The sequence below is a fragment of the Falco biarmicus genome, chromosome 3 (genome assembly GCF_023638135.1).
Source record: "Falco biarmicus isolate bFalBia1 chromosome 3, bFalBia1.pri, whole genome shotgun sequence".
In the NCBI taxonomy this organism is placed as follows: Eukaryota; Metazoa; Chordata; class Aves; order Falconiformes; family Falconidae; genus Falco; species Falco biarmicus.
In genome coordinates this window covers 56,808,689-56,824,957 of record NC_079290.1, presented here as the reverse complement: position 1 = coordinate 56,824,957, position 16,269 = coordinate 56,808,689, and the positions used below count along the sequence as shown (strand labels likewise).

Below are 16,269 nucleotides of genomic sequence, written 5' to 3'. Positions count from 1 at the left end.
TCTGTAGAAAACCCACTCTATTCTTTTTATTTTCTTCCAAGCACAGTTGACTCTTCCACTTCTGTGGTGTGGTGGTTTGGTTCCCCACCCCACTCCAGAGTAAATACAGGAATTGTAAATATTAATTTTTACTGGTTTTACTATGCAATCTCTTACTACTTACACGATTCAGTATTCTGCAGTGCATATTTTCAAAGGCCAAATATTAACATAGTGCAAGCTCCTTTTCTCTAGACTTTCTTTTTTAGTGAAAAGGTTCTGCCACTGGGTGATTCACAGCAGCAAAGTAAGGCTTCTACGTCTCTTCATCCATCTAAAGAAGCTAATCTATGGAAATCAGCTTTCCCAGGTGAAAGCTAATCTTTGTGAATAACCTTCCTTGGATTTGTGTTGCTAAACTAGATGGAGAGAGTGGACTATCTGGTCAATACTTCTCTTACACCTTTTCTGTATAAAAGGTTACAGTAATATCTGCAAGGCTAAGAAATGAATGAACCTGGACAACAGTTCTATGAACTGGAAGAGGGTGGTCCAGGCCAGTATGGAGTAGTTAATGATGTCTATGGTCATGTATATATAGTTTGTCACATTAAAGGGCTTGAGAAACCCTAACCCAGAATATTAAAACAGATTACTAAAACAGTATTTTACAAGTAAATTTCATAGAGTCATAGAATAGTTTGGATTGGAAGGGACCTTTAAAGCTCATTTAGTCCGACCACCTACAGTGAACGGGGACATCTTCAACTCGATCAGGTTGCTCAGAGCCCCATCCAGCCTGACCTTGAATGTTGCCAGGGATGGGGCATCTGCCACCTCTCTGGGCAACCTAGTCCAGTGTTTCACCACCCTCATTGTAAAAAAAAAAAAAAAAAGGTCTTCGTTATACCTAGTCTGAATCCACCTCTGATAGTTTAAAACCATTATCCCCTGTTCTATTACAACAGGCCATGCTAAATTCTGTCCCCATCTTTCTTACAAAAGAAAGTCTTTCCCCTTTCAGTACTGAAAGTAAGTACCGTACTTACAGTACCATAAGCCTCACTTACGTAAGGTCTCCCCGGAGCCTTCTCTTCAGGCTGAACAACCCCGATTTAAGTACATATGGTGGAATAAAGAATAGAGAAACGTACACTGTCTTAGCTGCTTCTCTGCCTGTCAGTGTACTGAACATACAAATATTGCCAGCAAATACCTGTTCTTAGAATCTGTCAGTGTGAGAACTCATTCAAATTGCATTCTGAGGTGCTGAAATAAAGTAACACTAAATGGAGCTTCTTAAAGTCCACATGCCTTGCCAAAGAGTGTAAAAGCAAATTAATGTGGTGAGCAGGAGTTAAACTTTTCTCATACGTGGCTTTATTGTTCTTTACAGATTGAAGAATGTGTGGTATGTTCAGACAAAAAGGCAGCAGTGCTTTTCCAGCCTTGTGGTCATATGTGTGCCTGTGAGAGTAAGTAAACTTGACGGAAGTTCTTTTTTAAGTAATCTTGAAACAGCATTTTTAATCAGATTGCTAAAAGCTCATTAGTAATCTGACTTCAGACCCAATTTGCATGATAGTCTGGTGTGATAGTCAGAATTTTGGTATTATTTGTTGTGCTGTAATGAAATAAATGGAGGACAAACTGGAAATTTTCAAAAATTCAGAAAGCAAGTGCTTTTCCGTCTGAATTATTTAATTATGAGTAGGCTTGCTCGGATTATAGAAGCCTGCTGTATATCGCTAAAACTTCTGAAGTAATTAGCATTAATTTTATTGCTTTGCAGGTTGGGGGGGGTATTTAGATATGCAAATGATATTTTAAAAGCATATTGTAAATAAATATTTAATACACTTCATTACTAGTCTACAGATTTGCACAAGGGCTGTGTTTTTCCCTAAAAGACACACCATATGTCTTTGCAATGAGCACCACTTTAAGATTCATTTTGATATCACTGGTGTGGCCAAAAGACATAGGACATCTCCAGAATTTTTTTTGGTTTTGAGAATATGTGAAGGAGAATGCAGCCATCACCTTGTCACCAGATGTTTCAGGGCTTTGTTGAAGGGTCATTTGCCTAGAGAAGAGCAGTCTTTGTTGCTGAGGATCTACATAAGAGGGGAGGTAGTCAATTCCATAAGTAACTCCTTACTTGGTCTTACTAATGAAGTCTGGTGTCTTCCTCTCTTCTGACTGACAGACCAGACATCGAATCACTAACTTTAGTTATCCTGATCTGGCCTCTTTCACTGCAGTTGAAAGATGATGAGAAAAGTTGGGGGTTTTTTATTAGTTTCTCAGGAAGAGGGCAGCAAAAAGGTTGATTGCTGTGGTAAAGGATTTCATCAGTGCAATACACATCACCAAGTCTAAGCTGCAATAAGGACAGCAAAAGGTTTAACAGCTATAGATGATTTATTTCCAGTTTATTTTCTGGATATCTTGTTCAAGCAGGATGAGAGTCTTCAAATGTGTGTAGTTTATAGGACCCACTCTATTGATTCACAGTAACATTCAGCATTTATGAGACATAATCGTTTGCCTTCAGTAGAAGAATTACAGCCTCCTTTCTAGAATTATATAAAAAGATTTGTTTACTCTTTTAAGGGTAAGGAGCCACATCTGTTTTCCCCTGGAGCATTAGGGCAGTGAGATTCTTTGTTCTAAAGGAAAAAAACAGGTAGTCAAGACATTCTTGGAAGTTCTGGTCTCAAATGTGTGTGATTTTACTTCAACCTCTGCAGTTCTTGTGAAATAGACATCCATTTGGAGAAAGAGAAACCTGCTCGCTTGAAATACATTAAGATGATAACAGAATAGGTTTACTTGGAATCCCAAACAAGACATTGTTTATAGGTGTGATTTGCAGAAAATGGTAAGATGAACACAAGTAGTTATTTGTATTATAAGCATCTATTATGGCATCACTGTATAGTTACTGTGAATAAAAAAGCTCACAGATAGGAAAGAAGAATGAAATAGGCAGGCTTCAGAGTTGATTTACTTCTCTGTCCTCTCAGATTGTGCAAGTTTGATGAAGAAATGTGTACAGTGTCGAGCAGTGGTTGAGCGAAGAGTGCCTTTCATGATGTGCTGCGGAGGGAAAGGTACAGAAGATACCACTGATGATATTTGTGAGTGACTCCAAAACCCATACTCTTTCGCATTCCCCCAACTTCTTATTCTTTTAAATGACCTAAATCTTTCCTCTCTTTTTAAAGAAAAGTTTAATACAAACAGTGTTAAGCCAGGTATTCATTTGCTGTTTGCACTGCTTTCTACAGTGGTAGTAGCAGGTGAGATGGTAGGTAACACCAGTCGTTACACTAAAGGATTGCATCCAGAACCAAAGCTGAAACATACATGACTTTTCAGCCACTTATTAATGTTCTGTGAAGCAAAAGTTGGAAATTGTCTGTAATTGTGCAAATGAGCAAGTAAATGTATTTGACTTCTGGAGCCCTCTGACTGATAAAGGAATGGTCAATATTTTGCATCTAGGTACAAGTACTTTCATGACAGATTGTTCAGTTGTACGTCTCCTGCTTTGACTAGTTTTTAAACTTGTGACGACTTTGAATAATTTCTATGAAATGTTTTTATTTATTCTGTTTGTGTGCTATACAGTGTCTGAATTGAGTTTATGTGAATCGGAATATTAGGTCGTTCTTGTCTTGTTCCTAAATAATGTAAGAATGTAAGAATAATCGTTAAAATCAGGTTTTTAATATACTGGAAATTTTAAAATTTGTCATTTGAAATACTTCTCAGTTTTTCTGTTTCTTGTAGCAACGTTGCTTCCTGGATCAGTCAAATGTAGGAATAATAATCTGAGCTTTGTTCAGATTTTGAATAAACTACTTCCAAGACACTTGTGCAGTTTTGAACACCATATAGAATCAACTGTGTAGATAAAAAAGTCTTTTCAGTGTGAAAGGATTTGGCTTTATTTTTTTTGTATGCAAAAAATTTACTGCAGAAACTTCACCGACGAAGAACAACTCTAGGAAGTTAAGGGGCTACAGGCATTTTGAGCATCTTTATTGAGGAAATATTTGACAAAGAAGTGCGTTGCCACTAAACTCAAAGTTCTTCGTGAATTGAGCTGCAGTGATGTCGTAGTGAATATAATTATCAAATATGTTTGACTAACATTATTTCAGATGATTGAAAAATGTAGTTAGTACACTGGAAATAATTATTCTCATTTCATTAGATTGATGCCTAACCTCATGTCTTTATTTTCTCTAAATTACAGCAAGTGGAAACATTCCAGTTTTGCAGAAAGACAAAGACAACACCAATGTCAATGCAGATGTGCAGAAGCTGCAGCAACAGTTACAAGACATCAAGGAGCAGGTAAAAGTGCTGGATAAAAATGTTATGGACCACTAAGATAATCTAAAAAGCTGATGCATCTTCTCTTGTTTAAAACAGAATTATGTGTTAAACTGCTTCAGTTCTTAAATTTCAGTTAAATAACCAGTATTTTTTTGTGTGGTGTGACTTGTGTGTCTTGTATGTATAGGTCTAAAAAGAAATAAAATCATCAGATAGCTGTGTTTGATGTGACTAAAAAAGGGTGCTCTACCCAGTCAGTACGTTCTCTGTCTGTTTAGCTGACCTGAGTGTATAGGTACAGCAGAACCTCTTTTCACAGAACAGTAATAGAAGTAGATGTTCTTTGCTATACTGCTATACTGTATCTACGTGAATCTCTACTTGTCTCTTTATGAGCTGCCTTTGAACAACGGCTGGCAGTTACCTGTTGTGTGAAGGCTGTAGTTTACGTACTCTACAAAAAACTGTGTGATTGCAAAATTAAAACCTTTGAAAGTACTGTACATGTAATTTAAATATTTGGAATATAAAGGATAAGGTTTGTCTTTTGTAATTATGCATAGTAGAATTTGCAGGAGGAAACTTAGACAAATTGACTGTAGGTTGTCGCTATCATTCATTAGTTAAGTTACATGCAATTTAGAAACCTAATGAAAACCAAAAATTAATGTTTTAGATAACTGACAGTTACCCATTTAAATTTATTACATCTGTAAGTCTGGTTCCACTAGAAGTGCTTAAGTAATTGTCTACAAGCAGAACCTTCCCTGTGGTAAATTACTGAGTTGTTTCCTTGCTTTTCCATCTAAAGAAAGAAAAACTTTGAGATTTTTTTCAGCAGTAAAGGACCTGGGGTATCTGACTATTGCATGAACTAACTCTCTTGGAACCCTGACAATGTGATTTTTAGCTTCCCTATGTATAACACAATTGTAAGAAACTTTTCATGGATACGGGAAACAGGAGAAGCATTCCTACTGTATTACTTACCTTCTCCTCTTTTAGGCTTACAGCAGTCAGTAATACTTCAGTGATGGCAGCATCACATCTAGTCCTGGTAGTTGTTGCTCTCAGCTGTTCATGTCCGTGAAAGCTAACACTGAAGTGTTTAGATCGCCAGTTTTATAGCGCGTATTTCTAAACGCTTTAAATCTGGGAGCTGATCTGCTGTCAAGTTTTAACCTCAGTGGCATGTCTGTGAAGAGCTTTTCCTGTTGTATGGAGACTTGGCCCATACCCCAGTAACAGAAATTCAAATATCAAATTCAAAACAGATTCCTCTGTAGTTTTTGACTGTATAAGAACATGCAGATTAAAAATTGTAATTTGAAAAAAACATGTCTGTCTTGACGATAACATCTGGAGTTTCTAGACATCTCTGACATCTTACATCTGCTTAGCTTATGTTTTACTTAACACTGAATGAAAAGAATAAGGTTACTGCTTTGGCATTTAAAACAACATATGCAAAACATGCAGATGAACGCTTAAATGCAAGTAATCTGTTTTCTTCAGAAGTATTTTTTTCTTTTCTGGTTACATTATTTTAGGAGTTTATAAAAGATTGGAGCTCTATGTAACTTGTTACGTATAGGGATGTGAAAGGAAAACTGTGTTGCAGTTTTTCTTCTTGATTACATGTGATGTCATTTTTTTCAGTTTTCCTTAGGTGGTCTTTTATTCTTAAAAATTTTGTCTTACCTTTGGGATTTGCTAGCCAGAAGCTTTCTAATATAAGAAAGTTATGCTGTATTAGGGAGAAAAGAATTACTTTATACATGTCATTCTCTACTTGCATTCTCTGGTTTTCAAATTTGCAGTAGTAAGGAAGTTCTAATACCAGGATGCTTGGAGAATTTAAGTGTAGTCTTCAGCTTTGAAATGCCCTTTTGTCTAGTAATCTATTTTAAATGGATATAAAATTGAAGATTGTTCAATGCCTCTGACTAGAAAGAGGGGGTTCTGTTTGTGTGCATCTTGGCTTGAGACTCTTTCATGTTTTCCTTAGTGTCTCCTCTGCTTAGTCTTGTGACGGGGAAAATTGATTATCATACTTGCGAGTAGCAAGTTGGATTTGATTAAAGTTGGTCACCTCATCTGTTAGATTTGTGTTTGACATGATGCACAGCATTCCACTATAATTGTATATTCTTTTGATTTGTACTTTAACAGTTCAGTCTTCATGTTACATTGATTTTTATTTTTTTTTACTTAAAATTTTGTTCTCTTTCAGCAGGTATAATCCTATGTTTCAACTCATACCTTCAATGATAATCTAATATGTTAGTGCAGCAAGCTTTTAAAACCATTTCTGGTGCCAAGCAGAAGTGATGCTGATGTCAACAGAATCTCCCAGATCTGATGACCACACCATTCTTCAGGGATTCCCTGAATGTGAACCCTTTTGACTGTAATTGCAATACCTACGCTCCATTTCATACATAATCACCATCATCTGTCTAATATCTTATGTATGTTCCTTCACCATACTTACATCACTTTATTTCTCCTTAAAAATAAATCTATTTTGTCACTGTGCACCTGTATTTTGTTGGGAAAACTGGTTTTAGTAGTGAGGAATTGGTATTTCAGGCAGTTTAAAACACCTTGTTGGTGATAAAATTATTTTAATTGCAAGCCCAATTAAGGGTACAATGAGCACTTTGTCAGACTACTTATCCAAAGAAGCAGTTCTCACGTAGAACAGGTATAGTGCCTTTTTACGCCATTTGTTTTCCAGCAGAAGATGGGAGTCAAATGTTTCATGCAGATAAAAAAGAAGTACGTGTGGTTTCGTGCAGAGAATGTTCTAACAAACTAATAGTACAGTAGAAACAGATACTGCTTATTTCCTGCTGCTGTGGCACAAATGGGGTATAAGGCACGCAGTGAACTTTCTTCTACTGTAAAAGTGCATATAAGGTAGTGCTTAAGTAATACTCCTCAAAAGGTGGATAAAACTCAGTTATTTGGGCTTGTATTCCCCTGGGAAACTGCTGAGCTAATTGGGAAAATTCTTGTTAGAACAGAATTGCATAGCAAACAAAGTTTGGTTGTTCCTGTCAGTTGAATTCTTCTACTATATGAAGTAACTTAAATGTTAAAATAGTATCATATTAAGAATTTATGATAATTCAGCTAATACCTACATTTGTATTGAGCAGGAGAAATGGGGCAATTTGCTAATACTGCATGCAATTACAGAAAAGCTCTATGAAATGAAAATGTTCGGATTTCTGTACGTCACTGAACAAAACAATCAAAAGTAATGGTATTTGAACAGATTTTATTTTTTTATTATTTCTGAGTCACTCGATGGATGTTTTCATTTTCAAATGATGGTGTGGCATTTGGAGAGAAACAGACCCTTGTAACTTCGGTAATTCTGACATCAGATTTAAGCACAAAAGCAAATAATTGAGCTAAAAAGCATAGAATAAAGGCTACAAGCGTTTTCTCTGAAGATTTGGGTTTGCTTTGTCCTTTGTCAAAGGGCATCACGTCAGTACTATCAGGCCACAGACTCTTGCACGGGACAGCTCTGTATTAATTGGAAATAGTTGTTTCATTGATACTTGAAGACTGTAGGTTACTGGAGGAAGAATGCTTTAATTGTCCCATTGGGATGTGAAGGTGATGACTTGGCTGAATGGAAGAATGAGCATGACTGACTGACAGACAGTTGGCCTTTTGCCAGTTCTTAGTTTGAGAGTTTTGTTATAGTAACGTGAAAGTTCTGACCAAGTTGGAGTACAGCATTTATGGGAAGAGTGAAGGGGTTTTTAAAACATACATTGACATAAGGTTTTATCTGGAGGTTTTACATTTCTGCTAGCCCATTGATACTGGGATCCTGGATATTAAAATAGACATTTAGCCAGATTTATGCCAATTTAAACTCTGTATAAGCAGACTGATGGGTGAATTTTTTTGGTCTTCAACTAAGCTATCTACCCTAGGAAGTATATCTATAGATTCCACAGTAAGTATCCTTTAAAGTTATACTGAATAGGGTTCATGCTGTGGATTCTGCCTCTCATGAGATGAACAAACTGAAGTAAAGCCCTAATGATGAATATGGAAACAAGTCACAGGTGCAAGGTGGTGATAAAATGAATTTGCATTTGAAATATGACCCCTGTTAGTATTTCATATTATGTATGAGATCAGCATTTGTGTTAGATATGTGTGGTGTGTCTCAGATCTAAGGACATCCTAGATTTGATTTGTTGGACTATAGAATGATCTTTAAAATTATCATCTGTTATAACATCTATTCATGTACCAACCTTAGATAAACTGTTATAAATGAAATCCTAATATGGCTGCAGTACGTTTATGGTGAAGGAACATGCCTTACCAAAACTTATGTGGGAAAGGGTGAAGGACATTTTTCCTTAGTGGCTTGGTACAAAACAAACTTTGCTTTTGAAGAACTTCAGGAGATCTTTTTTGGGCATTGGCTGTCACTTCGATGTTCAGCAATTAAAACTGATTTTAAAAGTTTGCTGTGCTACTGTTATGACTGAAGGTCACATTTTAATAAGTTGCTCTTCATTTGAAACTTGAGTTCTTTTGGTTGAAAGTCTAGGTAACTTCCATGAATGAGGCTGGAATGAGCAGTATTGAATCTTTTCGTATAATACTGATTATGCAACATTTTTGTTTTACTGCATGTGTTCAGTGCTTAATGTTTAAAGGTAAGTATATGAATGGCTAGGTAGCCTGAGAAGAAGTTTATAAATCACTACCTAAGCATTGCACACGTAAAGCTGTTCGTGTTTTTTGTTCCCTGGAAGATTACATGGCATAAAAGGGAGTGTTTCTGAAGAATGTCTTAATGTTGTAAGCTTGGGTAATGAATGATACTGAAAATGTGGTGTCAACCTACTACAGGATTGTCTTACTTAAAGGGATCACATCTGGAAAAAAGCTTACATAGTTTTTGTGTCATGATGGGATAGGAAAAGCCTACCTATTTAAAGTCAATGTGAAGTAAAAATGTGACTTTAAAAAAAAAATCTAGTTTTTGGGTAGTGGCTGGATTATGCTATGGCAGTGGTATGCTGTGCTTAAGATGGCATATTATTGTTAGATTTCAGTAATTTATATATTGCATATTTGATGCTGTAACACTACTGCCATTCACTATGTAACCTGTCAAAATCTTTTGCAGACTATGTGTCCTGTCTGTTTGGACCGTCTGAAGAACATGATCTTTCTCTGTGGCCACGGAACATGTCAACTTTGTGGAGACCGAATGAGTGAATGCCCTATATGCCGCAAGGCAATTGAACGAAGGATCCTTTTGTATTAAGTAGTGGAACCAGTGTCTTATTAGCTTACAAAATAGTAAGGACATTTTGATGATTTAAATCTCTGTAAGTTGAAAGGCAGTGAAGGGTTCTAGCGAAAACATTTCTAATACTGTAACACAGGTTAATTACATGGTAATTATTTAAAGACTGTGAACACATCAAACGAGAGAACAGTATTCAGTAGCTTTTAGCTTTACTCTTAAAAAACATCTAAGCCTGAAACTAATCTAAAGCAGTCTTTTTTTTTTTTTTTTTTTTTTTCCTTTCTGTCGTCTTCTTCCCCTTAAAGTTTAAAGGGACAATCTTGTTTTGGTTTTATGTTTTCTAATGTATGTATCAGATGTCAAGTGATGTAAGGGTTGTTTTTTGTATTTTCAGTTTATATCAAATATAAATATTTGGGATTTTTTTGTTTTATGCTTTTCTGGAGAATATTGAAATTTCCTGTGAACAGGTATGATTCACAATAATTTCTGTCTTGAAATACACAATAATGTAAAATCAATACAAAGTGTATACACAGTAATAATATGTATACTATTCCCATAAGTTCAGGCCTCAAGAAACAATGTTAAGGTAATTCTAACTTTATCATGCCCTTTGCTGGAGATGGGTTGGGAAGGAAACAGTAAAAAGAAAAATCTAGTTTAGAAACAGGCTCCCAAAGTAGCACTTTAGTCTAACAGATTCAAGCTAACTTGAATAGTGAACTTCTTAATTCTGCTGGCCACATAATTTTGTGTGGAATTGCTTTTAACTTGACTGGAAAGGGAAACGTTCAAGCAGTGGGTCAGTTACCCATTTCAGATGAGTGAATTTGATCAGCTGTAGAGGAACAGATATATATATATATATATATGTGGGGCCATTTAAATATTTTGGGTCTATGAATTAGGGAAAACTAGAGATTTTGCAAGGTTTCTTCTCTTAAATTAGTTTTATTGTCTCCAGGCAAACAGTGTCAACAGCAAAAGAGAAGATTTAATGTTGATTATTCATCTAAGTTGGATGTTGACACCAGAACTTATCTGTGAACTTTACTGGGTAGTACTGCCAATGAAGATACTGCTGACGGAGCAGTGAATTGTGAGCCGTGCCTAGGTGAGTTACGGTTGGCTCAAGGAGTTAGCTGTCACTGATGTGACAGAGGTGTTCCTGACACCAAAAATGCTACTGTCAGGAACTGCAAACTATGAACACTTTGATAACAAGTACCTCCTTCCATCTTTTTGGATGGAAGAAAGTATGCTGACTTAAAGGATCTCTCGTAGCTAGAAGGAATGCGTGCTTACTTGTAAGTGGTCGGGCAGTTTTCTGGGTGCGTAGTTTATGTAGCCCTTTGCCATTGTGCAGACTTCATTTGGATGTGCTCTTGCAGAATAAAGAAATCTGTGCTGGAGTCACTTAGGTGCCTTACTTGCAGCTAAGATTAGTTTCTCTTAATTCTCATTGCATATGTCAAAAATGTGGAAAAAGGGGTAGTTCAGGGGAAGATTACAGGAAGTAAGGATAAAGGCATGAAATTCTGGTATCTCTTCAGATAAACCTGTCTCGGTCTTTTGAAGCTTATGTTGATGTGCCTGAATTGTGCAAGCATTGGCAAAAGTCTCAGAAGACTGTTACTAGTAAACTGTCAAGATGGGTGAACTTTAACCAGTAAGGTTTAAACTCCGAATGGAGTTTTCCAGGAAACAATTACGGTGATATATTGGGAAAATGTATGTAGAGTGGCTTTTAACATACCAAGGTAGCGTAATACATAGCCTTTCTGTGGCCATCTTTAATCTTGATTCAGAATCGCAAATGTTCATCATTCTTTTCAGTAAGTTTTCATTGGTCGCCATCTCAATCTGGGGTCAATATAATAGTCTGTTTTATTTTGTATACTGGTAGTCACCTCTTCTCAGATAATCTGTGTATCTGTTTTCTTGGCCAAATGAAATAGCCCTCCCTTTTCTTGTTTCTTGGGTCCCTATTCTAAAATACCAAAATTTCAGGGACCTTAGGAAAGTTTTTGATCTAAGGCTTTTTTTTCAGTTTAGCATTTCACTATCTCCACTTAATGCACCTAAGTGTTCACTGCAATTTTCATTTGGCCAATAAGCATGTCACCAAGTCTGATTTTTTTGGAGCGTGTTTGACAGCTGAATTTTCTAGTAGTAGGCTTCAGTGTCCTGTCAGTCTTCCTCTAAAAGTAATTTTATAATAGGGTATGCCATTTGACAATCCATTCTTGTTTTAGTCTGTAACACGTTAGATCTGTACCTCAGTTTCCTCTGGCTGTGGCAGAGATATTTTGAATACTGTGTCCTGTTTATTTTTCAAGAGGACCTCTATAAAGTGGTGTTAGCACAAAGGCAGGATGGATTTCTTCTTGATAATGCAGCTCAAAACTGAAACCTCAATATAGCAGTTGGCATTTTCCTAATTCTTTTTCACTGGAACAAGCCAGAATTACTTGAAATTATTCCAATTTAGCATCAATTGAATAGTTCAGCTGAGTAAGAACTGATCTAAGGCATCCTGGGTGGGAAACTGGAGTTGAATGTTAAATAGTCCTTATCTGCAGAAGGCATGTATTTTAGCATAGATAAGTGCTTTGTTAGCCTTGTACTTTTCCAGACAGAAGCTCATAAGTTACTTTATAACACTCTTAATGCTCGGATGCCATCCCAGTTCTATGGAAGTAGAGACAATGATGGAAGGTATTGCTATAGGAGCAGCCTTGGTCTTCAACACGGTAGTCACACCAGATGTAGGTGACTGCATACAAGTTTGTGATTGGTCTCATCTGGCAACATTGTGTGCCAGTTAAAGCATGTCAACCTGGTGCTATTATGGTGCCACAAGAAACAGCTGAAATAGAAAAACTAGGTAAGTAACAGATAGGCTTGGATTACTAATAGAGGTGTCTTATTAGCAGGTGAAAGAGCTGTATCTTGTATTGGGAAGGCTACACAGTACTTGCCTTTCGAAAAACTTAGTGAGGAAAAATCTTTCCAAATCCAGTGTTGTTTATGAAAATAGACGCTTAGATTCACACACTGTCTTTGGATTCTGATGTAGAAGGTTGACTAGTGGTGTTGAGGAAGCTAGTAAGTTCATTCACTCAATTTAGTGTGGCGTCATGTGTGCAACGTGCACAGAGCGCAAGTATTTAATTGGATAATACTGAAATAATCAAAGGATGAGAAATAGAAGCTCAGTTGGAAGCCAAAGGGGATGACAGCAGTTAGGATCCTGAGTTGAGGATATGTCATTGTGCCTCTGTCTTCAGCAAAAAATGAAAGTGTAAATCCTATTATCGTTACTATTATTAGGGAGCAAAGTGAAAATGAGAGAAAAATCAGTATGGCATTTATCTCTAATACACTGTAAAATTGTAAAACGTAAGATTAGCAAGCCTTGTTTTATGATTATCCCCCAGTATTTAAGAACAGTTTTGAATTTAAATTGAATGAAATATCTCAGTTCGTTTCTTGAAATGATCAAGAAACACCTAAAAATACATATTGTTCGAGTGTAAGGCATGCTCACATGTTTAAGTAAAATACTTCTTTTTTCTTTTCCCATTTAGTAAAATACATGAGTGGTTACATCAGTGCACGGTGATTTTAAGTATAAAGACAACCTAAGAGGCTAACAGGATATGCTAAATAGTTGTAGCTTCTTAACTTCTGTATAACTGTTTGACTTTTTTTTCCCAAACCTACTATCACTTCCTGTACCCCAAGCTCATATGGCACTTCTCAAAGTTTGGGCTATTATTACCCTACTTGCCATTTGTTGAAATACTGTGTACTGTACTTGTATGTTGGGGTTTGGAGGAATCCCTTTTTGCTGAAGCAGATACTGAAAATTACACTGGCAAGAGAATAAACAAGTTGCATCATAAATGTGGAAGTTTGATTAGGAGGTGGTCGTCTTAACTTGGGCCGGATGAGTATATACCAGATTTGCACAAGTACTTGTGCCTTGTTAGCATAGTCTTACAATTGGTATTTTATCTTCTTTTAAAGACATGAAGTGGTCTTTTAAAAATAATCTGATTTAAGTACTTATTGTGTAGATATTTTCTAGAGATGAAGTTTTACGTATGCCTGATTATTTTTAGCAGTATTAAATGCAGTTTGTGTAAACACTAAATTGTTTGAAGAAGCTGCTTTAAGCTAGTGATCTAAGCTTCCTGTACACATTTAAATGTCAGAAACTTAATTTTACTCTTTCAGTAGCAGCTGGTGAACCGAAATGCCTATCCTGTTCTTTGTGCTGCATGGGTCAAGTTTTCACTTAAACAAAAGGAAAAAAAAAAAGAAAGAAAAACACTACAGCCTAACTTTTAGCAGTGCTACCTCCTTTCTGTCAAAGTACCGAATTCTTCTCTCATTGTTCTTTGTCTTTAGGAAGGGATGGGGAACACATCAGTTCTGTTTTGCTTCATCAGTTTTGATGTCTGATTACATTGCAAAGGTTTTTTACTGACTGTATAAATTACGTACAATAGAAGTGTGTGATTTGCCACTATGTACATTGTATATCATTCTTGCATAAATTGCTGGAATTCGTACTATTGTCTTTTTATGCATTTCATAACTTGTTTATGTTGACAAAGCAAAACTGTTATCTGCAGAAGTTTTAGTATGTGCCATTTTTATAGCTAAGCCTGTGGTAAATACGGAAGTTCTGACTCAGGGCTTTTTAACAACTTAAACATGTTCACAGTATTCTTCAGCGCATCTTGGAGAATATTAGAGATTTAATGACTGTACAGTGCCTTGATAGAACTGTTGAATGCGCAGCAGCCATAGGGTCCTTACAGAATGCAAGTACCTTTTGAATCCAGTTAATGAGTTGATGTTAATATAATTGTAATGCCCCTGCCATGGATTTATAAACTTGTATATACTTTCTGTAAAGGAAAATCAACCAGTCAACCAGTTTAGGTATTGTTAAGCTTTCTGAAGGTTGGTTGATTGTTGCATCAGTCTTGGGGGTCTGAAGGGCATAGTATTCACATTTACGGAAGCAGCATTTGTGGCAAAGACCGCTGATAAAGTTGTCTGTATGTGACATTTTTTAGTTTGAGGGGAGAAGTCATTGTATAAACAAACATGTAAAAATACCTGCTTTACTCTGGCCCAGTAAGTCTTTTGTAAGAGAGAGAAAAATAACCTACAATGGATCTGTATGTTTGCATGCCATTCCATATTTACAAAAATTTAAGTCTCATTTTGAGCTTCTAGGAACTACTTTTCTTTGTCCCAAGCTTAGTGTCTTTATGAATGCAAAGTATTAATATTAGAAAACAGGTTTCACTGAACCACAGGAACATCTTTGCTTTTGTTAAAACCTTGTATTTTCAGTAAATTGTAGATTTTTACATGACTGTTTATTGGAGAAATTTAAGGTTGTCTGTGTGAATGTAGTGTTCTGTATGCAGATAGCATTATGTAATTGCTTTCATTAAAACTGCTTAGCAAGGCCTAAGCTTCTCAAAGGAAATGCTAATGTACTGTATGGTTAATAAAACTTATTATATAAGATGTATACTGACTTCCTCAAAAGCTTTGATTTAAACGTGTAACTGGACTGAATTAGTACTGACTTGTGCATGCATCATTGGGAAAGGAGTGGTGGCACACTCGACTTCCTCTTTCTTAGTTATAATGATGTTAGGTGTCACCACAGAATTAGAAAATTGCATACCTGAACAAATGCTTGATAACTTGTGTTGGTTGTTTTCTTTAATCTTTAAAAGTGCACCAGACTCTATTTATTGTGAAGGTTTGCAATCCAAACTTTGAAGAGTTCTGGTTCTTTATAATATGTCCCTGAAGAATGTGTTTGTAGCAACATCAGAAACACTGCGTGCCTTTGAATCTCCATCTCTCAAATATTATTTTAGCAGCACAGTAAAGTATGAAGGTGGATTATGTCGTAAAAACAAAAAGCTTGATGTAAAATTTTTATCTGTGACATATGTGCAAATTTTTCTGTAAATATGCAGTTCATAATACTAATTAGAGCTACTGTTAAGTTTTTTAGACTCCGGGTTTACTTATAATTGAATGGCCTTCACAGATCTGGCTACATGAATGTGATCACTTAATCTGCCAGATGGAGTAACTCCCATATTCTGAGAACAGTTGCTGCATCCTAGTTCAGTTTGTTGTGCTCTGTTTCTCTTCATTTTTTTGAGATGTCTTCAACTGTGGTGTATGTGACAGGTCGGTATGAAAACGTAATATTTTCAGATACATCTTTCTAAACTTTTTATTGGAAAACAATTGATGCAAATTGTCAACATACATTTTAAATGGCCGCTTGTTCTTTGCTTTGGGATTTACAAGCCATTCACATATTCCTCCATACCTGTTTATTGAAAGTAATGGGAACAATGGCGGCATGGGCCTAAGACTTGGTCTCTGGTCTCTCGGGTTTCAGCCCCTAATGTTGGTCACAGTGGAAACTTCTGGTTTTGCTGGTGTTTGATGTTGACATTTTTAGATTTTGAGAAGGCTGCCTCATACTGTACAATATAATTAATATACTTTATAATATGAATACTGTATAATATAATTAATCTCTGCATAATGCACTCTGCTGTTCTGATTCCAGCTGT

The 16,269-nt window shown here is 36.1% G+C and overlaps 1 protein-coding gene across 8 annotated transcripts in view; it reads left to right on the top strand.

Annotated features, from left to right (window-relative positions):
- MIB1 (MIB E3 ubiquitin protein ligase 1) overlaps window positions 1-15,194 on the top strand; it is an 83,086-nt gene extending 67,892 nt beyond the window's left edge. For 2 of the 8 annotated variants that reach the window (XM_056330849.1, XM_056330846.1), the window contains exons 18-21: window positions 1,376-1,454; window positions 3,009-3,122; window positions 4,247-4,347; window positions 9,506-15,194. In XM_056330849.1, the coding sequence (XP_056186824.1) occupies window positions 1,376-1,454; window positions 3,009-3,122; window positions 4,247-4,347; window positions 9,506-9,646 (435 nt within the window). In that variant the 3' untranslated portion in view covers window positions 9,647-15,194. Of the gene's footprint in view, window positions 1-1,375; window positions 1,455-3,008; window positions 3,123-4,246; window positions 4,348-6,562; window positions 6,870-9,505 lie in introns of those variants that run through there. The other 6 variants (XM_056330847.1, XM_056330848.1, XM_056330853.1 and 3 more) reach the window with 6 other exon arrangements.
- The last annotated feature ends 1,075 nt before the right edge of the window (window positions 15,195-16,269 follow it).